Here is a 22,612-nt window from a genome sequence, read left to right as displayed (position 1 = left end):
ATATGTTCTGTACACAGTCAAACACAGACAATTTTTAAAATGAACATTCGTTCGTGGGAAAACCCCTTTAAAAAGCAAATATTAACGCCAACATGGCTCCTCCTAAAAAGTACACCAATGACAATGAAAGGAAAGAAGCAAAGGCACAACGTCGAAGACAACAACGGGCAAAAGAGACTCTTGAAGAGCAACAGCATCGCTGGAACAAAAACAATGCATATAAGCACCTGCCCCCATTGTGACATTACCGCCCTCCCGATGCGATAGCATCAGGCCTCCATCTAGTCTAGGAGACTTTTTTCCCACGCACATTAGTTCACTTCAGGTCAGCCGGGGACTCCCTCTGATGTCACTGAGGCTGCGGGGAGTCCCCTGGCTGACCTGAGGTGAACTAATGAGCGTGGGAAAAAAGTCAGAAAGTTTCCCATGGTTATTAGTTCATCTCTAGGCAGCCAGGGAGGCTGCGCAGAGCTGAAATAAAGTCATTCTGCAGTAGATTACAGTGAGGCTGGTCGCATTAGCACCGGTCCTCATTGTAAACTATTTAACCCCTTGTGAAGGATTGCAGCATGGGACATGACTGAGCAGCGGAGAGATAAGGATATAGTTGCTTTTTTATGTTATTTTTTTGCAGGTCATGGTTTTATTTTGGATTACCAGAGGAATAAAAATTTGTCAAAACCTAGGTGTCTTTCTTTCATTAAAATACTTTTTAATTAATGTCTGTGTTTTTTAACACTTTCATAGTCTAGGGTTAATAATGGATTGGTGTCTTATTGACACCTCTCCATTATTAATCGGCTTAATGTCACCTTACTATCGAATGGTGACATTAACACTTTGTTATTAACCCATTCGCAACCACTACAGGGCAATGGGTATAGAGAGGATAAGTGCCAGAATAGGCACATCTTATAGATGCGCCTTATCTGGGGTGTCTGGGGGCAGATTTTTGTAGCCAGGGGGGCCAAAAAAAATTGTCCCTCTCAAGGCTATAAAAATCTGCCCTCACTCACCTGCTTTACCTCTCTGGTTGCGATTTTACCGCGGGAGCCCACACTTTTTTTTTTTTACAACGAATTAACTCCTTAAATTAACACCTAGACATCCCAAATTTTGCACACAAACCCTCATCTAATTATTAGTCAGGGACATTTAAAAAAAAACATGAAATGAAATGGTTTACTGTATATAAACCATGTGTCATTTCATGTCGGGTTGGGAAATGATTTTACAGAAGTCGGCAATTGAATTAGCGGCTATTCTACTATGTTGAAATCTATGAAATATAAATATATATACACTGTATATATGTGTCTCAATGACATGTATATATACATATATGTATTCTATGTATCTATATCTATTCTTTCATTTTGTGTTTTAACCTGCCATAGGGATCCATTATATGTCCATTTTGCAAGCCTCCGACAAAATATCATCAGACGGATGCTTAGATGCAAATAAAATCGGATCATCGCAGGAAATTCGCATGACAGTCGGATCACTGGTCAGGAAACATTTGTGCAATTTCGGACCGTAAAAATCGGACCGATTTTTTTATCGTTGTGTGTGACTCCAGCCTAAGAGTACCACTACATGACCGTTTGAACAGAATGTGTATGAGGTTCTCCATTATGTCTAATACAGTGTGTATCTGAGTCCCTCTTACATCACATTTTTGGCAGTACCTGCTTCCTTCATAAATTACACTGAAATTTCCAATTTTTTACTAAAAATTTCAAATTTAGTTTACTTAAATTATTTTTTTAAAAATCATTTTTAAATATTGCCTTATATAACAGTCATTTTACAGGAAAGAATGTTTCCAAACATTTTTTTTCATGTAAACTCCAATTTCTTGTCAATTTTGAATGTTTTTGTCAGTCTTTAAAGTGGAGTAAAAGTGTTACACCATTGTTCTCAGCAGCGATATGATAGTCAGAGATGATTCCAGGCGTCTTCCCTATCCTGTTCTCCTTCCATTCAGCACTTTTTCCATCCATTTGAACATTTTCATTGACCCACAGACCTCTTTGTAGGGTCTGATGGAAAAAGGCTAGGGTTTCCCATGTCTCCCATTGTACTCGTTACTCAAAACAAGCATTCGAACATTAGGTTCAAGTAACAAGCATGTGAGCATTTTAATGAGCTCGCTCATCTTTAAAAACTAGCCAAAGAGATTGTTCTTCCTGGACAGAAGCAGCGACCTGCTACTTAAGCTCACAGAAGTCTTTAGGTCACAGATATCAGCTACGTGTGCAGGAGACGCATACAGCAATTCAGAGGAGACAAAATCTCAAAACTTGTGTCACTGTCCAAATATTCAAGAAATCACATTTACTTTTCTTGGAGTGATAATTACAGCAGATATTCTGCATGAAGAGCTCACTATTTATGCTACGTGGGAACATGGCCTTGGGGTCTTTTTATAGACTTAGGCATAATAAATAATTCCACCTGTCTTATTAGTTCACAGGGCAGAGAAACTCCCTATATTATGTGATACTGCAAAGACACAAAAGAACATCAGGAATTATAATAATACCTAATTTAATCATAATTTCTGTACCTCAATCTTTGGATTATTTTCAACAATTCCGAAATTGGTGAAATTGCTAGTCCAGTGACAGCCTAAATTTCCAGGATTATTCCTGTCTCAAGCTTAAATGTTTGATGTTCACACAAAATCTATCCAAAAGTGTGGCTGGGGTTCACTGGCTGGCAATGGAGGCAGGACATATAAGTCCCTGTGCTACCAACACTAAGGTTAGTTTCACACTAGCGTATGGAGGAGCTGCGGAGGGATGCGGACTTCCTCCGTGATGCTCTGCCCATGGCTGCACCTCCTCCGGTTGGCTGCGCCTCCGTCGGCATGCGGCCTGCGTAACCTATCTTTAGCATTAGGTACACAGGCCGTGCCGATGTATGCGGATGTCTCCGCATGTATCGTTTTGACAGTGCGGTGACCTGCGCCGAACGCAACGTGTTGCATTTTGGTGCGGTGGCCGCACATTCAAAACGACGCATGTGGAGGCATCCGCATACATCGGCACGGCCTGCGTACCTAATGCTAAAGATAGGGTAGGCAGGCCGCATGCCGATGTGGGCGGAGCTGACCGGAGGAGGTGTGGCCATGGGCAGAGCTTCACGGAGGAAGTCTGCATCCTTCCACAGCTCCTCCATATGCTAGCTTGAAACTAGCCTAACGTTGGTACGTATATGCTATAAATTTTTGCAATAATCATAGCTGCAGCATTCATTAATGGGAATCCGTTGGTTGCTACTGAGCTGCTTATAGAAGCAGAATGAGAAATTGTAATGAGTAGATGATCGGGAATTCCATTCCTGATCCAGTAGGAAATGAACCATCATGTGGCATCTTTTTTCATCATGTTGATGTATTGGTAAAATACAGAAGATGGATGGAAGTGATTGACCCTTTATGTTGTGGCTGAATTTTGGCCCACAATATAAACCACAGCGGCAGGGTAGAAGTATCCAATTGAACTGTAGACTCCAAATTCCAAGATGCATTTCAAATGAGCCATACAGTGACATAAGAAACTTAGCCTATATAAATCATATAATCAGTGTACCTGTTATGGTACAGGGCCAGAGAAAATTCAAATGCAAATCAGGGTTCTTCGGTGCACCCTTGGCATGACCAAGAGCTTGGTGCAGCATTTACATGTTCAGGATTCCATCTACATCAGATTGACAGTTCTAGCTTCCCAGAGTGAGCACTGCCTGAACTCAGCCCACATGGGTGTGCATGCACACTGACACTGCCTGAGCCCGGGCAGCACGTAACACAGTGTCATTGCTTGGGTGCACATAGTGGGTAGACTCGTTTTTTATGGTTTCCTTCTGTGGATACTATTTGCAAGTTGTAGTGTTGAGGAGCAAGGGAGAAGAACGCACCTGCAAGACCAATTTAGGCAGTATTCATGCAAATACGCACATACACAAGTAAAGTTCAGCCAGCATTCACTTTTGGAAATTAGCATTGCCACTCAAATGTGGAAGACAGCTCTCAACATGCAATATGAGGGGACTTAACTGCGCACCAAACTCTTGGCCATACCAAAGGTTCATTAATTGCATTCCAATTAAAATTTATGTTACAGGTGTTTTACTGGTTTGATTTTTTATTGGGGATAAATTCTGATATCACTGTATTGGTAATTTAAAATGGATTTGGGGGTGACAGACTCACTTTTATGTGAAGGTAATTTTGTTGTTAAAAATGTCATCACCGCTGCAGGGTTTTCCACCCATCACTTACCTGTGATGCCTTCTGTCAGTTTCGATTTGATTTGAAAAAAATGATTGATTGCTTGAGTTGTGAAATTAAATTTTTTAAGATCAATATCTCTGGAGAAACATCCATTGCTGTCAGTCTACAAAGAAAATGTTCATATATGTTAATCAACAAGGAATATCACAGGGGCATGGTTGTTGTGCTCTACATTATACATTGCAAAATGATTCTGAAATTTCTATTGTGTAGTTTCAAGCACATTTTTGTTGTCAACTCCTCTCAATTTTTTTCTTGTTCTGATATTTTGACTATTTTTGCTTAAATTAGAAAAAATGTAAAGAAAAATAGAAAATACATGTGTCTTTTTTTTTCTACTTTTTTATAACTACAAAGGGCAGCTAAAAATATTTTAAATTATCTTCCCTTTTTGTAGAAATTAATTTTATGAAAAAAAAGGATTATTCCAGCTCCTTTAAAAATTCCAACTTTTATTCAAAATACAATCATATATAAAAAAAATCCTCATAGTGAGTGGAGGTAACTTAGAGGCATAAGAGGTTCCAGCAACGTGTTTCAATCTAAAAAGCTGTGACAAAGATCTAGGAGGTGAAAAAACAGAAAGGAGGGCACCACTGACTATAATAAAGACCAAAGGCATGTCAATGATAATGGCATGAAACAGAAAAAAGCGACTTGCCCATAGAAAAGGGAACACTACATTGATAATGTATATAGTAGACAAAATATATTTTTATTAAGCAAAAAGGACACATACATGATGCAACACTAGACCCATAAAAACAATTAAAAACATGCAAAAGCACAAACTGGTCATGTCATATATGTTTATGATACAATGACCCTCCCACATCCAAAACCCACAGATAAAGGCAAATAAGTTTAGACAATATAAACCGCATACATTTAGTGTGCAAATGGTTAAAAAGTGATCTATAATGCCATTTTATATATAAAGATAGGCTATTCACAGCACCAAGCCAAAACATGAGAAAAAAACAGTGTACCTCTGAAGTGGTTTAAATCAATGCAGCAACCACCATATATTACCAGAAAACGAGAGGGCTGGGAGCCGAATCAATCAGGGCTCCTACAAGCATGATGGTACATCAAAAGTAAAGTGCATGGTGCAAATGTGGGATGGAATGGTGGGGGGAGCAAAACCCCACGCGTATCGCCACTACCCAGGTGGCTTTCTCAAGGGAGGATGAAGTGGTGCACACATAGGCCATAGCCATGGGCCAGGGTAATCTGTGCCTGTCGCGGGAGCGGGTCTAGGAGTCCCAATGTTTTAACATTTTCAAAAAATTTATTCTGAGGCCCTCCTGTACATTTTTTCAAGGGTGCATTGCAGTTCTTTTTTCTCATTTTTGGCATCCCTTGCATTTAATGCATAGGCTTTACCAGTCTAGGAGTCCCACGGTGTTTAAAATTTGCAAAAAAAATTATCCTGAGGCCATCCTCTACATGTCTTCCAGGGTGTATTGCAATTCCTTCTTTACATTTATGCTAGGCTTTTCATTTAGTGCATACTAGTGTAATGTGTAATCTTTTTAAAATTCTCTCTCTAGACATGAGTCTTTGAGAAAATGGCCATAAAGAGTGACTCATCACGCATTTCCTGCGCACATAGGTCCTCCTCTTCTGTGGCTAGTCTGCTCACGCACTGCTAGTTACTCTCTTCACCTGAACTGCTCTAACCCTCTGCTCTTTACTAGTTACAGTGAATGCGGCTTTCTCCATGCCATTGTTGTTTAGAGGTGATTCTTCAATTTGTAAAACAGCAATGGTGGTAAGATTTTCACTTTCTACATAGTATTCACTCAGCACGTCAACAGCTTTACCTTCAATCAAGTCAAGTTATTGCTTTTTCCTATCGTTTTCTATTACTCCTTGTCTCATATCAGTATCATCCGATGGAAATGAGTGTTGCTTCTGGTCACATAAATCTCTTGAACAGGCTACAACATGATAGCTGTTTTCCATGAATTCTTGGACAAATTTAAGCTTGTTGTAGTCATCTGTAGACAGTCATTCACAAATGAAGGCAAACATGGCCCAAGGCAGTAGTTGTGAGAGATGGCCTCATCACAATCTTTTTAGATTTCAAAAGTCACAATCTTTTTAAAATTGTAAAAAAAATATTCAGAGGCTATCCTCTACGTGTCTTTCAGGGTGTATTGCAGTCAATACTTTAAATTTTTGATAGGCCTTGCACTTGGTGTATAGACTTTACTAGTAAAGCAATCCCACATTTTAAAAAAAAATGTTAAAAAATGAATACTGAGCCCATCCTCTTTGTGTCTTCCTTGGTGTATTGCAGTTCCTCCTTTAAATTTTTGCTAGACCATGCACTTAGTGCATAGGCTTTATCAGTCTAAGAGTCCCACCTTTTAATAATGGGAAGAAAAGTTTTATGAGTCTCACTCTCTAATAATGGGTAAAAACTAGAGTTGAGCGAAACAGGTCGGTCAGATTAAAAAATCGCCGACTTTCGCCAAAGTAGAGTTTCGCTTATCGAAACCCGACCTTAGCGTAAGGTCGGCCATGAGGTCGCCGATCAGCGCGCCAAAGTCGCGTTTCAAATGATGCTTTCAGCGCCTTTTCTCACCCAATGATGGAGCACGCACACTGTGGGCAACGCGATGACATGCGCAGCGGCCAGCACCATCTTAGAGAAGGGCATTGAAGTGATTGTCTGGCTTTGTGTGGTGTCACAGTGGGTATAAAAGGCTGTGAACGCCGACCGCCATCTTACTTCTGCCGATCTTACAATAGGGAGTGGTGCTGCTGCTGATTCTGAACAGGGAGAGCGTTAGGCAGGGAAGAAGAAAAAAAAACTGCTTCTGCTGATAACGCTTTTCACTGTACAGTTAGTGTGCAATGAAAGGGGAGGATTTTTGTTGTGTGCCGCAGCACTGGTGGAGATTAGGCTGCCTTTTAAGGCTACCTGCTAGCTGCATTGCTGTGTGCACACTGCTGTTAAAACTGCTTTTTTCAAAGCACTCCAAATTTTATTATTTTGTCCTGGTGAGTTACTGAGCGTTCATTTTTTCACACACCGTCTAGCGTTGTTTGCTCCTCACACACTACCGTGTACCGGCTGGTATCACGGACAAATAGAAGCTATCTGGGTGTGACTCTGGAAGAAAAAGCTGAGGAGTTTGTCCGTTTTTTCCAGACCTACACCTTAGAGTCGTGTCCGTTTTTCAAACAGTTTCGTATATCTGCTGTTTGATTAAGGTCAAAACTAGACAGAGACAGCGTGTGTCAGTCCGTATACAAATACATGGAGCTTGACAATTTTACATACACACCGTACAGCGGTGTACGCTCCTCACACACTACCGTGTACCGCCTTCTAGCACGGACAAATAGAAGCTATCTGGGTGTGACTCTGGAAGAAAAAGCCGAGGAGTTTTTCCATTTTTCCAGACCTACACTTTAGAGTCGTGTCCGTTTTTGAATTGAGGTTTTTGGCATAGAAATGGGCACTGTAGGTGTGTTTACTGTCTTCCACTCTCTCGACTTTGCTTCCCCATTGACTTGCATTGGGTTTCATGTTTCAGTCGGCCTCCAACTTTTCCCTATAGTCGGCTGATTTCGTTCAACCCGACTTTTGCGAAAGTTGGGTTTCAGGAAACCCGACTCGACCCGAAAAAAGGCAAAGTGGCTCATCTCTAGTAAAAACCTGTTTTCTGAGACCCTGCTGTATGTGTCTTACAGGATGTATTGCAGTCCCTCCTTACACTTTTGCTAGGCCTTGCACTTAGTACATAGGCTGAATCAGTCTAGGGATCCCACCTATTAATAATGGGAAAAAAGGTTTTCTGAGTCCCTCCTCTGTGTTTTTCAGGGCGTATTGCAGTCCCTCATTCTAATTTTTGGTAGCCTTTGCACTTATTTCATAGGATTTTTGAGTCTAGGAGTCCCATTGTCAAACAATTTTAACAGAATGTCTATGAGGCCCTCCTTAATGTCTAATACCGGGTGTATCAGAGTCTCTCTTCATTCTACTTTTTGCCAGATCTTGCATTGCTTACATAGGCATTGCAAGTTTAAGAATCCCTCCTTCATAAATTAAACAGGATATGTTTGACCATGTCACACACATCACATGCCCAGACAAGGTAGTAAAATGTTAAAATAATTTTACTGGTAAATGTTTTTTTCATCATTGAAAGCAATGAGAAAGTGCAAAAGCGCAACAACATAGGCTAAGGGATGGAGGAGGTGTTTTTGTTTTTCTTTTTTTTAATTTGCCTTATATACACAAGTCATTATCCAGGAAAGAATGTTTCCTAACTTTTTTCCTGTAAAATCCATTTTATATTTGATTTTGGATGTTTTATTGTCACTCCGTTAAAGTAGCATAAGACTCTGACAACATTGTTCTCAGCAGCGACCTGATTATACTCGTTACTCGAGTCGAGCCCATCCGAGTTTCCGACCTGCTCGATTCCAGTAATGAGAATTTGAGCATTTTAGTACTCGCTCGTCACTAATAATTACTTTCTCTTATGAAAACTACTTCAGATTGTTTGGGACATGTAGTAGAATAAAGACCAGAGAAGAAAAATTGAGTGCTACTGTGACACCCCAGAGTCTGGGGTATCACATTCCCCCCCAGTTAAGTTCAGTACTCGTGGACTGAGGAAACATAACAAGAATTGTTAACAACAACAATTATCGGAAATCTACAAAGTCTTCAAAATGTAAAAATTATCAAAAACCAGACAAGAAAAAGAAAACCATAGCACAGTTACTGCAGCGACCAGTCCTTATGCTGCTGTGCAGGAATTGTCTTTGAGCTTGTACCTGGAGTTTGGTTGGTGGGAACCACCTTAGCCCACTTTGTGTGTCGTCCCTGGGCGTGGCTACAGGGCGCTCTGTAGATGGGCCTGTTTTTCGGCCACGCCGGCAGCTTGTTTTCAAGGCCAAGTTGGAGTAACTATTTACAAATACAGTTCTGACCACACATAGTCCTGTGGCCCAATTGTCCTTTAACTGGTTATTGCAAATACTTAAAAAGGTTCTTACAGTAAGTCTCTGTAGGCTCTCATGCTTAACGGTTACAACTATACATTCTTATTACTTTATTTACATTACTTAATCTATGTAACGGGCAGGGATCTGACCTCTAGTACTACGAGTGGGTCTACGCAGTATAGGTATTTCTGATGACCTGTTCTCTGATGTCTACTGTTGGTGCATTAGTCACGCGCTATAAGTAGACTTGTGTAAGATAGGTATTCTAGACTGCTTTCTCTCTACTCCTAGACTCACCATGAGATTGTCAGATTCGCTGTTAGCAGGGGACAGATTTCCGCATTCCTCTGCAGATGTGGTATCTGTTACTGAAGCAATTTCATTTAGAGTCTCTTCTTCATCTGGTGCAGTAGGCTGATGAAAGGTTAGTACTGGTACTACTATTGCCTGATTTACTTGTGTCCACGTCTGAGGAAATTCTCCAAGTATAGTTTGAATCTTATCTTCCACCTCTACTATGGGTTGTGGAGTGTCTTGGACTTCTTTCTTGTCCTTCAATTGATCAGGACACATCATTAGATGATCTCTTGAGACTGCTTCGAAGGTTTCTCCTCCATCTTTGCTGATGATACATACTTTGGTGTTATTAAAGTCTGAAGGTATCACAGTGTATGGCTCTGCTTCCCACTGGTTATCTAGTTTGTTAACACATCTCTTTCTTTTAAGTACTTGTTCTCCTGGTGTCAAGGGAACTGCAGGCATGTTGGTTGTAATTTCTTTCCTGTCTCTGTCTTGCTTGTCTGTGGATGGATACCATGTTTTGGCATAGGTGGTTTCCTTCATTGGAGACTGCCCTTCCCGTGGTTGTTCCTTCCCAGGAAAAGACCTGGCTAGTCATTGCTTGCATTGAGAAACATGTGATGGTGTCTCTGCGGCTTGTGTTTTGCATATTTTTACATATTTCCCATAAGGGATGGGGGCATTGCTCTAGAATCACTGCGTTGAGAAACATGTGATGGTGTCTCCGCAGTGTTTGATGTTGATCTCCATGAGTTCATTCATCCTCATTTTTCACAGTTTTCTACTAGGCATTGCTCCTACTGGCCAGTTTCCTACTCCACACTGAGGGGCAATACCCCGAAACAGCTGTCTGTGGATGGATACCATGTTTTGGCATAGGTGGTTTCCTTCATTGGAGACTGCCCTTCCTGTGGTTGTTCCTTCCCGGGGAAAGACCTGGCTAGTCATTACTTGCGTTGAGAAACATGTGATGGTGTCTCCGCGGCTTGTGTTTTGCATATTTTTACATATTTCCCATAAGGGATGGGGGCATTGCTCTAGAATCACTGCATTGAGAAACATGTGATGGTGTCTCCGCAGTGTTGGATGTTGATCTCCATGAGTTCATTCATCCTCATTTTTCACAGTCTTCTACTAGGCATTGCTCCTACTGGCCAGTTTCCTACTCCACACTGATGAGGGGCAATACCCCGAAACAGCTGTCTGTGGATGGACACCATGTTTTGGCATAGGTGGGTTCCTTCATTGGAGACTGCCCTTCCTGTGGTTGTTCCTTCCCAGGGAAAGACCTGGCTAGACATTGCTTGTGTTGAGAAACATGTGATGGTATCTCCGCGGCTTTTGTTTTGCATATTTTTACATATTTGCCATAAGGCATGGGGGCATTGCTCTAGAATCACTGCATTGAGAAACATGAGATGGTGTCTCCGCAGTGTTGGATGTTGATCTCCATGAGTTCATTCATCCTCATTTTTCACAGTCTTCTACTAGGCATTGCTCCTACTGGCCAGTTTCCTACTCCACACTGATGAGGGGCAATACCCCGAAACAGCTGTCTGTGGATGGACACGATGTTTTGGCATAAGTGGTTTCCTTCATTGGAGACTGCCCTTCCCGTGGTTGTTCCTTCCCGGCAAAAGACCTGACTAGTCATTGCTTGCGTTGAGAAACATGTGATGGTGTCTCCGCGGCTTGTGTTTTGCATCTGTCTTGATTGGGACAAACTTTTCTCCACACATTCTTGTACTTTGCGGTATTGTTGTTGCCGCTCTGTATTCCAGCCTGCATCTAGTGATGTTGTCTCTGGTGTTAAGACTCCCATGTCTAAATCAATGTGTAACTTGCCAGGTCTTGCTCTCATCAGTTGGCCGGAGTGAAATTGGTGGAATTTACCGGTATATGATTATATAGATCTACCAGATCTGGCAAGTTCTCTTGCCACTGGTTTCATTCTTCCAGAGGTAAGGTCTTTAATAAGTCCATGACCACCTGGTTCATCTTCTCACACATACCATTTGTCTGTGGATGGCACTGCGTCGTTCTGATTTTCTTGCAACCGTACATGTTACAGAACTCCTGGAACACTTCTGCCTCAAAGGCTGGACTTGGGTCGGTGAGCACTTGTTCAGGGTATCCGTGCAGTCGACAAAAGTGCTGCTGAAATGCCTTGGCTGCTGTCTTCACTGTTTGGTCTTTAACAGGCACGACTACCAAGAACCTTGAGTAATGGTCCACGATTGTCAAAGCATAGGTGTAGCCACTCCTACTCGGAGTTAGCTTCACGTAATCCAAGGCTACTAGTTCAAGCGGCTGTTTTGTAATGATCGGCTGTAATGGGGCTCGCTGGCTGTTTCAGTCTTTTCTGCGCAGGTTGCATGGGCCACATTCTCGGCACCACTTCTCAATGGAACTCCTCATGCCAACCCAGTAGAATCTTTCACAAAGTAGGACCTCCAACTTCTTCCAACCGAAGTGTCCTGCACCATTGTGGTACGCCTCCAAGACCATTGGCGCATCCCTCAAAGGGCCAACCCCCAGGAGTAAGACGACCAGGCCCACCAAATTGGCGAGACAAGTACGTAGGAGGACGACCAGTCTTGCCTGTTGTGATTGATGGTTTTCCGATGAACGCTTTACTGGACACCTGCTCCCAGGTGACAACGATGCAATATGTTCTTTTTAAGCAGTACTGGGCTGATTCAGACATTACTCACCGCCCAGATAAAGACCTTACCATATTTGCCAGCAATGGTCAGTCCTTGCCTCAGATGGGATATAAAGAGGTGACCATCAAGATTGGCCGAGTAGAATTGCAATCGCAAGGTTTGATTATATTTGATATTGACAAACGAGAATGCCATCCTATTATCACTTTAGGCACTAATGTAATTGAAAATTGTATTGGAGAAATTATTGTTTTGTTACAACAGGTAGCAGAGACCGCCAGCTCCAGTCAGCAGCGGGTCCTGCAAAAGGAGATCAGAGCCCTGATGCAGAGACAACAGGTAGAGCTGTCTGGTGGCGATGTCGGCACTTCTCCACCATTGTTTTCTTTTTCTGCAGAGGAATGCGGAAATCTGTCCCCTGCTAACAGCGAAACTGACAATCTCATGGTGAGTCTAGGAGTAGAGAGAAGGCAGTCTAGAATACCTATCTTACACAAGTCTACTTATAGCGTAGTGACTAATGCACCAACAGTAGACATCAGAGAACGGGTCAGGTCATGAGAAATATCTATACTGCGTAGATCTACTCGTAGTACTAGAGGTCAGATCCCTGCCCATTACAGAGATTACACAATGTAAATAAAGTAATAAGAATGTATAGTTGTAACCGTTAAGCATGAGAGCCTACAGAGACTTACTGTAAGAACCTTTTAAGTATTTGCAATAACCAATTAAAGGACAATTAGTCCTGTGGCCCATGTGTGGTCAGAACAGTATTTGTAAATAGTTACTCCAACTTGGCCTTGAAAATAAGCCGCCGGCATGGCCGAAAAACAGGCCCATCTACAGAGCACCCTGTAGCCACGCCCAGGGACGACACACAAAGTGGGCTAAGGTGGTTCCCACCAACCAAACTCCAGGTACAAGCACAAACACAATTCCTGGACAGCAGCGTAAGTACTGGTCGCTGCAGTAACTGTGCTATTGTTTTCTTTTTCTTGTCTGGTTTTTGATAATTTTTACATTTTTAAGACTTTGTAGATTTTCATTAATTGTTGTTGTTAACAATTCTTGTTATGTTTCCTCAGTCCAGGAGTACTGAACTTAACTGGGAGGGAATGTGACACCCCAGAGTCCGGTTGTCACAGTGACATCGCCTCCCTCTAAGAGGTGAAGTCATGCTTGGAGGCAGAAAAGGGGCCCCCATGCCAGGTAATAGATTAAATCACAATTCCTGCTGCAAGTCAGAAAAGGGAGCTACCTTATAAATTCTGGCCACCAGATGGGGTTGATGAGTCAGCTAAGTCAGCTGAGGGAGTTGTCATGGAAACGAGAGCAGCTGTGAGGAGAAATGACAAGGCAGTTAAAACGTGAGGTAAAAAGATCTTTCTGGAAGGTCCAGTCAGTTCAGAAGGGAGCTGATCTGAGAGGAGTTGAAGACAGGCAGCTGATCTGTGAAGAAGGAAAAGGACACAAGCAGAGATGGAGAGGCTCTGGGAAAGCTAAAATACTGCATATAGCAGACCCCTGAGCGAAGCGCTAATAGGGAGAAAAGGGATGTCAGAGTCCTGGGTGGACAGGAGCTGTATGTCCTGCCGCCAAATCTGGAAGTACAGGGAACTGTAAGTTCCTGTGCGACATTGAACACCTGAGGGCACGACAGCAGATAAAGAGCCCGGGGCCGAAGGTGAAAAGGACAGTTCCCATGGAATAGGCTCATGCTGACAGCCGTACAGGTTAGTGAAATCATCACGCAATTGAGGGTCGCAGCATAGTTATAAACAACGGAGACCCAAACACAAAGCGCAGAAGGAAGGTCCTAAATCCCCAAATGGCAAAGGTGGATCCCCTGAATGCCTCCAGGCGAACCGGACTCATTCCATCACTAGTGTTGAGCGATACCACCCGATATTGAAAAATATCGGATCGGATTGGATCGGCCGATATAAAAAAAGTATCGGGTATCACCGATTCCGATCCCGGAAGTCCCATTCAAGTCAATGGAACAGAAATATCGGAATTGAAATAAAACCTTTCTTTCCTTGTAGGTTAATTCTACATGAAGAAAAACAACTAATAATAATGTAGAATGTATTGTGGGAGGTGTAGGAGACATTAAAGCCATAGAGGTTTAGCCCAATCACATGGAATAGCAGGAATTAATTTTTTTTTTTTTAAAGACGTTTGGAGTTACAAAGATATTGACTATGTTAACCTCTTTTATATTTTGGCAGATATGTATGTTTCACTACTTCCATGCTCTTCACCTTCTTTTTTACTTCTCCCACACTTTCTCCTTCACGATCCTCAGCAGCAGCATCTCTTTCATTAACTTCTTCACCTTATTCATCTTCTTCACCTTCTTCCTATTATTCTTTTTTTGTACATTATTCATATTCTTCTTATTCAACGAATATTCTTCTTCATATTCTACTTCTTCATCTTCTTCTCCTTCATCATATTCTTATTTGTGACAGGCATTCCTGTAGTTGTTATCTATAAAAGTTTGAAGATTACACCTTCCGTTCTGCCTGTCACAAAAGATTTACAACAGGATTTGTCCGCGCTCAGTTTGGCCTGCAGCAGCAGGCATTTTCCAGGGTCACCACGAGGAGGAACGGACTTACCCCAATACACTGCTTAGTCTTCTTCTGCTTATAATTTAGATAATATCATTTACTCTGATTTTTAGTCTTAATGTTCTTCTGCTTTTGGTTTTTCTGCTTCTTGGTCTTCTGTCTCTTGTTGTTCTGCATCTTGGTGGTTGTCTTCATGTTCTTTGTCCTCTTGGTCATCATCTTTAGGGTCATCTTTTTGGTCTTCTTCGGTGTGGTCTTCAGGGTCGTCTTCAGGGTTGTCGTCTTCAGGGTCATCGTCAGGGAGATCCAGAGTGAGAACCAAAAACCATTTCAACAAGCTTGAACTTGGAAAAGTAGCAGAAGGTACAAGAGAACCAGCTGACGGTACTGGAACCCGGATGGGTAGCAGAAGGAACAAGAGCAAATGGAACTAGCGAGGACCAGCTGACGGTGCTGTAACCCGGAGGGGCAGCAGAAGGAACAAGAGCCAATGGCACAACCGTGGACCAGCTGACGGTGCTGGAACACTGTTACTAAGCAGGAGGTACCTGTGCTACAAAGCACTACCAAGGACCAGCAGACGTTGCTGGAGCTCGGATACCGTGAAGGAGGCACCTAGGCAAAAGGCACTGCCAAGAACCAGCTGATGGTGCTGGAACCCGGATGGGTAGCAGAAGCTGCAAGAGCAAATGAAACTAGCGAGGACCAGCTGACGGTGCTGTAACCCGGAGGGGCAGCAGAAGGAAAAAAGCCAATTGCACAACCGTGGACCAGCTGACGGTGCTGGAACATGGTTACAAAGCAGGAGGTACCTGTGCTACAAAGCACTACCAAGGACCAGCAGACGTTGCTGGAACTCGGATACCGAGAAGGAGGCACCTAGGCCAAAGGCACTGCCGAGAACCAGCTGACGGTGCTGGAACCCAGATGGGTAGCACAAGGTACCCATAATAAACAAAGTTGCAAGGCCGCCAGCAGGACGCAGTTACCGAAACCCACAGTCCAACAGGGGGTGCTTGTCCTATTGGCACTACGGAACCAGCCTTTATTACCAGAACCAGCAGACCACATAGGAAGCACCGAAACTGCAGGCACCATGGACTTGGCTAACCCGACCGCAACACGACAGGACACCGTATTGGTGGCAAAGTGATGTTGACACTACCCAGAAACAGCAGGCGTGCTGGAACCAGGCTGGGCAGGAGGGAGTACCCGTGCCAAGGACACTGCCGAGAACCAGCTGATGGTGCTGGAACCCGGATGGGTAGCATAAGCTGCAAGAGCAAATGAAACTAGCGAGGACCAGCTGACAGTGCTGGAACCCGGAGGGGCAGCTGAAGGAACAAGAGCCAATGGCACAACCGTGGACCAGCTGACGGGGCTGGAACACGGCTACTAAGCAGGAGGTACCTGTGCTACAAAGCACTACCAAGGACCAGCAGACATAGCTGGAACTCGGATACCGAGAAGGAGGTACCTAGGCCAAAGGCACTGCCGAGAACCAGCTGATTGTTCTGGAACCTGGATGGGTAGCAGAAGCTACAAGAGTCAATGGAACTAGCGAGAACCAGCTGACGGTGCTGGAACCCAGAGTGGCAGCTGAAGGAACAAGAGCCAATGGCACAACCGTGGACCAGCTGACGGTGCTGGAACACGGTTACTAAGCAGGAGGTACCTGTGCTACAAAGCACTACCAAGGACCAGCAGACGTTGCTGGAACTCAGATACCGAGAAGGAGGCACCTAGGCCAAAGTCACTGCCGAGAACCAGCTGACGGTGCTGGAAACCGGATGGGTAGCACAGGGTACCCATAATAAGCAAAGTTGCAAGGCCGCCAGCAGGACGCAGTTACCGAAACCCACAATCCACACTTGTTTCTGTGTTACTGGGGCTCAGTCACGTCAGTTGATCCCCCTGATGTGTGTCCGGCAAGGTCTCCTGCTCTGTCCACATTCCCACTACTAGTAATGGGAATGTGGACAGAGCGGGAGACATTGCCGGACACACATCAGGGGATCAACTGATGTGACTGAGCCCCAGTAACACAGGAACAAGTGTGGATTGTGCAGACGCCACTTCTGAGCAGAAACTGGCAGGCTTGGAGGCCAGGGGAAAAACTAGAGACAGTGGAGCCAGAGGCCCAAGTGGAACACGGTTAAAAATCAGTAGTAGTTTGAATGTGGAGGGAGCAGGAGACTTTGCCGTCCACACAGCAGGGGAGCAGCTGGCGTTACTGAACCCCACTAACACAGGAGCTAGTGTTTTTCTCTGTTCTGACGGCACTTCTAAGCGACAACTGGCTGTGTTGAAGCCCAGGGATTACAGTTCAGGTGGTAGAAACATGAACACAACAGGAGACCTGGATACTGTTGCCAACCAATTATTTATTCTGGAAGAGGACTGGCAAATTCTGGTGAGATCCAGGCCTTGTTCATTTTCAGAAAAGTAAGCCGGTCAACGTTATCGGAGGATAGTCGCGTGCGACGGTCTGTTAGTACACCACCTTCGGCACTAAAGGCGCGTTCCGATAATACACTGGCAGCAGGGCAAGCCAGCACCTCCAATGCATACTGGCTTAGCTCTGGCCATGTATCCAGCTTAGAGACCCAAAACTTGAAGGGGGAAGAGCCATCTGGGAGTACACTGACTGGGCAAGACATTTAGCATTTAGTCTGTCACCATCTAACGGAAACGTTGCCTCCTGCTGACTGGAGCCGTCTGTGATGGTGTAGACATTTGTGGCGGACACACAAAACTTTGCCACATTTGGGCCATAGTGGTCTTGCCTTGTGCTGAGGCGCTGCCTCTGCTCCCTCTTTGTGCCAAGCTTCCTCCGCTGCCTCGCCGCACAGAGCTGTTTTGTAAAGCACTAGCAGCACTGCTGTCGGGTGGAATGAAGAACATGATGGACTGCACCAGTGTGTCTTGGTACTCCCGCAGCTTACGCTCCCATTTCAACGGTGGTATGAGGCTTTGTAAGTTGTCCCGGTAGCGAGGATCTAGGAGGGTGTACACCCAATAATCAGTCGTGTTGAGAATGTGGGCGATGCGACGGTCGTTTCTCAGGCACTGCAGCATGAAATCAACCATGTGCTGAAGACTCCCACATGCCAAAGAAACGCTGTCCCCTGCTTGAGTCGTCATCTCTGCCTGCTCTGCATCACCCCACCCTCGCTGTACATACTGACTAGAGCATTGTGTACCTCCCTCCTCTGCAGAGATGTCTTCCTCCTCCACTGACTCCTCCTCATCCTCCTCAAAAAGTGTCCCCTGCCTAGGCCTTTGTGAGGAACCACGTAGCGCAGACTGTCCAGAAGAAGATGGCATTTGTGACTCCTCATCCTCCACCTCTTCCAAAACTTCCTCCCTTAGTGCTTGCAGTGTTTTTTGAAGCAGGCAGATAAGGGGGACAGTCATGCTGACTACGGCATCATCTGCACTTGCCATCCGCGTGGAATCATCGAAGGCACGCAAAACGAGGCAGATGTCCTTCATAGAGGCCCACTCAGTGGTGCTGAAGTGTGACCGGCGCACAGTGCGACTTGCTTGCGCCTGATGCAGCTGGTACTCCATGACTGCTGCCTGCTGCTCACACAACCGCTCCAACATATGTAACGTTGAATTCCACCTGGTGGGTAGGTCACATATGATGCGATGTTCCCGAAGGCGTAATCAGCGCTGCAGAGCAGCAAGGCGCGATCTTGCCGTGCTGGAATGCCGCAAGTGAGCGCACTCTATGCGGACCTTGTGTAGCAGTGCATCAAGATCCGGAAAGTCCCTCAGAAAGCTGTGCACGACCAAGTTCAGCACATGTGCCAGACATGGGATGTGAGTGAGGTTGCCTAGGCCCAGAGCTGCCACCACATTTCGGCCATTGTCACACACTACCAAGCCCGGCTAGAGATTCGCTGGCACAAACCACACGTCGCTCTCCTGCTTGATGGCATTCCAGAGCTCCTGTGCTGTGTGGCTTCGATTCCCCAAAGAAATTAATTTGAGTACGGCCTGTTGACGTTTCGCCACGGCTGTGCTCATATCGGTCGTAACAGGCTCCTGCAGCGCTGTTTCTGAGGAACTTGAGTAGGAGGAGGAGTCAATGTGTAGAGACTGGATTCCTGCAATCCGTGGAGTTGGCAGAACACGTACAGCGCCACTCTCCAGATCTGTACCCTGCTCCACAACATTGACCCAATGGGCAGTGAGGGAAAGCTTTCGTCCCTGTCCATGGTTACTGGTCCACGCATCGGTGGTCAGGTGGACCTTGCTACTGACGGCGTTTAGTAGCGCATGTTTTATTTTTCCCTCCACATGTTTTTGCAGGGCAGGGACGGCTTGCCTGCTGAAATAAAAGTGGCTGTGCACGGTGTATTGTGGGACTGCCAATGCCATGAAGTCTCCACCAGCCTGAATGAGAGCATTTCAAGGGCCAGTAGTTTGGCTATGCTAGCATTCAGAGCCTGTACTCGGGGATGGTTTGCCGAGTATGGCCGCCTTTTCTTCCCATGCCTGTGCTACCGATGGCTGTTGAGTGGCCTGGGAGTGTAAGGATGACTGGGAACATGGTGCTGTGGGTGGAATGTCACTGGGTCTCCGGACAACAGTGCCAGAGGTTCTTCCTTGGTGATCCTGTGAGGAAGCCGAACCAGCTGTGTGTGAGCCGGAGGAAGATGCCCCAACACGAGCTGAAGAGGTGGTAGGTGGTGCTGTACGTTGGCCTACGTCTTCAGTGTGTCTGTGTAACTCCACCTCGTGCTTGGTCCGCACGTTTCCACATATTTGTGGTATTGAGGTTGCTGACATTTTTCCCTCTTTTGACTTTCTGATGACACAGCTTGCATTTGACAAAGCAAATGTCATCTGCAACTGTGTCAAAAAAGGACAACGCACTGCAAGTCTTGGGAGCGCCCGTTTTGGTTTTTGAAAGAGGAATGCTCCTAACGGGTGCCGAAGTGGAGGCTACAGGCAACCAAGTCTGCCCCCTCCCTCTCCCTCCTGTTTTGGCCGTTCGGGGAATCTCTTCCTCAGAGCTGCTCCCACCACCTTCCTGTTCCTCATGCCATGATGGGTCAAGGACCTCATCTATACTCCCCTCTTCAAACATCTGCTTCTCCTGGGTTGTCTCGCCAGCACCGTACGCACCAGAATGTGGCACCTGAGTCTTGTCATCATCTGACGCATACTGTGACCATAGGCAGTGGCCCACCCGCCTCTTCAGATTCCGAGGGACAAAGAAGTTGCGCATCACTGCATACTCCCTCTTCTTCACATTCTTGAATGCTGCTTGGCTGTCCCCCTCTTTCCAAGCCAACAGATTCAGAGAACAGAAGTAGAGACTGTGATGGCTCCTGTCCAGGGCTCTCTGACTGACTGGGCTCTTTGGCAGGTGGTGAAGAGACATATGGTTGCTCTTCAGTGCTCTGGCCCTGAGAGGACGTGGAAGTCATTGAAGTCGATGCGTTAGCTGCCATCCATCCGACAACGGCTTCAATTTGTTCCTCCCGCAGCAGTGGAGTACGGCGAGGTCCTACAATGCTGCATATAAAGGACTGTTGCCTGCTAAAACTGGGGGGATGCTGACTCACTGGTGCCCGCAGCAGGCACAGAATCCCCATGTCCTCTCCCTGCAGAATCCCCATGTCCTCTCCCTGCAGAATCCCCACGTCCTCTCCCTGCTGAAATTGCGCGCCCACGCCCACGTGCCTTACTCCCTGCCTTCTTTATATTGGTAGACTGATAAAGATAGGCAGAAAAGTACAAAGGGGGGGGCTTAGTGTGCTTATTCCTGAACAGCTGGTAACAGGTATAAGAAACACTAATTTTATGAAGTGTGCGTGTGGACTACACTTTAATAGGAGCTAATGTGGTCTACACAACTGTCAAATGGAGTGTTTGGTGAACTTTATTTTGTTTTTGTTTTTAAAAAAAATTAAAAGGATGTGACCAAAGATTTGAAAGCGATAGTATCACAAACTTTCTGGAGCTATTACAATGCAGGCAGGCAACCTACAATGCAAAAGATGAGGCTCCAAAAAATAGGGTAATACTAATCTGGCTGCAGCTGAAGGCCACAAGCAATAAAAAAGGCTCCTCTATCTACTCCTATATAGTGTTTGCAACCAACCAATGTAGATGGATACGGATGGATGCACACTAATAGGAGAATAAAAAATGAGCTGCAAAAAAGAAAAATATGTGTGAGGCAGTGACGCACGCTGAGCGGCCTACAAGCAGACGTAGCTGCAGGACACACTACTCAGCGTGAGATGCACTCACACACAGTCAGAGATCTCTCAGACAGCCGTGAACAGTGCAGATAAGTGGGCACTAGCACTGAAAGGCTGCAGAGAGGGTCCGCTATCTACTCCTATAGTGTTTGCAACCACCGTATATGGATACGGATGGATGCACACTAATAGGAGATTAAAAAATGAGCTGCAATAAAAGAAAAATATGTGTGAGGCAGTGACGCACGCTGAGCGGCCTACAACCAGACGTAGCTGAAGGGCACACTACTCAGCGTGAGCTGCACTCACACAGACCTTGCAGACAGCTGTGAACACTGCTGCAAGGCAAAAGAAAGCTACAGTGGTGGATTATGTAGCCTGGGTAAAGCACACTATGATTGTGAAAATCGCTATCTCTAACTGTCTCTCACAGTCTTGGGCAGCAGCCTGTCCTTAACTGAATTCACAGCAGAGTGAACCCGAATTGGCGGCGGCGGCTTTTATAGTGCATCATGACATCATTTCAGCAGTCAATCACAGCCATGCCATTAGTTAACATGCCTACCAGGATGTGCCCACACTTCTGAGGATTGTCATTGGCTGAATCAAATCAAACTGGCTCATAGCATTATGGGAACTTCCGATTCCGGTATTCGATATGCTAAAAGTATCGGAACTCATTATCAGAATTCCGATACAGTGAATATCGGCCGATACCCGATACTTGCGGTATCGGAATGCTCAACACTATCCATCACCTGTATGTGGTACTCCGGATTACAACCACTTTCTCTCATTTCTCTGCATCCCAATGTTCACAGCCATTTTGACTATTAATTTAACATCTTTGCCCTGGGACTATTGCTCTACCTGTGGAGAGCTATTTTGACCTCAGCTGTGACACACCAACAGTCTCAGGGGAACAACACCACAGCGCTGGTCACCTCTGACCAGAATACCACAGGTGGCATCATGTATTTAACCATCTATAAACTTTATCTTCATTTTTACCACATAAATACCACACAACTTTCCCCTATTTTATTAATGGACGCCTCTGGGCCACGGACGGGTCGCCGCCGCTGTGACACCGTCCCCCATTGAAGTCGACGAGCCCGGTACAGAGTACCCCTAGGCCCCGCTGGGCGCTCCACTACTATGAGTCATGTGTTATGCCAACAGTAAAACATCCTGAGACCACTCATGTGGGGTTGTGTTTCATCCGTGGAGTGGATTCACTTACAATTTTACCTAAGAACATTGCCATGAATAAACAATGGGATCTTAACCTCCTCCAAGAGCACCTTCTCCCAACGATCCAGGAGCAATTTCATAATGAACAATGCTTTTTCCAGCATGATGGAGACCAAGTCTCAAAGTAAAAGTGATAACTAAGTGGTTCTGTGAGCAAAACATTGACATTTCAATCTATGGCCAGGAAGTTCCACAGATTTTAATCCTATTCCGAACCAGTGGTCAATCCTCACAAAGCGGGCGGACATATAAAAACAGAGGAAATGTGATAAGCCCCAAGCACCGATTAGACAAGAATGGGAGGTAATCAGTCAGGAT

General features: G+C 45.0%; 1 protein-coding gene across 1 annotated transcript in view; it reads right to left on the bottom strand.

Moving 5' to 3' along the window:
- Positions 1 to 22,612, bottom strand: part of LOC141049745 (alpha-2-macroglobulin-like protein 1) — a 257,127-nt gene that overhangs the window by 172,217 nt on the left and 62,298 nt on the right. The window contains exon 9 of the mRNA XM_073546472.1: positions 4,289 to 4,403. Within this exon, the coding sequence (XP_073402573.1) occupies positions 4,289 to 4,403 (115 nt within the window). The remainder of the gene's footprint in view (positions 1 to 4,288; positions 4,404 to 22,612) is intronic.

This window comes from Dendrobates tinctorius, unplaced genomic scaffold (assembly GCF_039654945.1).
Source record: "Dendrobates tinctorius isolate UK_male_01 unplaced genomic scaffold, ASM3965494v1 ptg000147l, whole genome shotgun sequence".
Taxonomy (NCBI): domain Eukaryota; kingdom Metazoa; phylum Chordata; class Amphibia; order Anura; family Dendrobatidae; genus Dendrobates; species Dendrobates tinctorius.
This window is presented reverse-complemented; position numbering and strand designations above follow the sequence as displayed.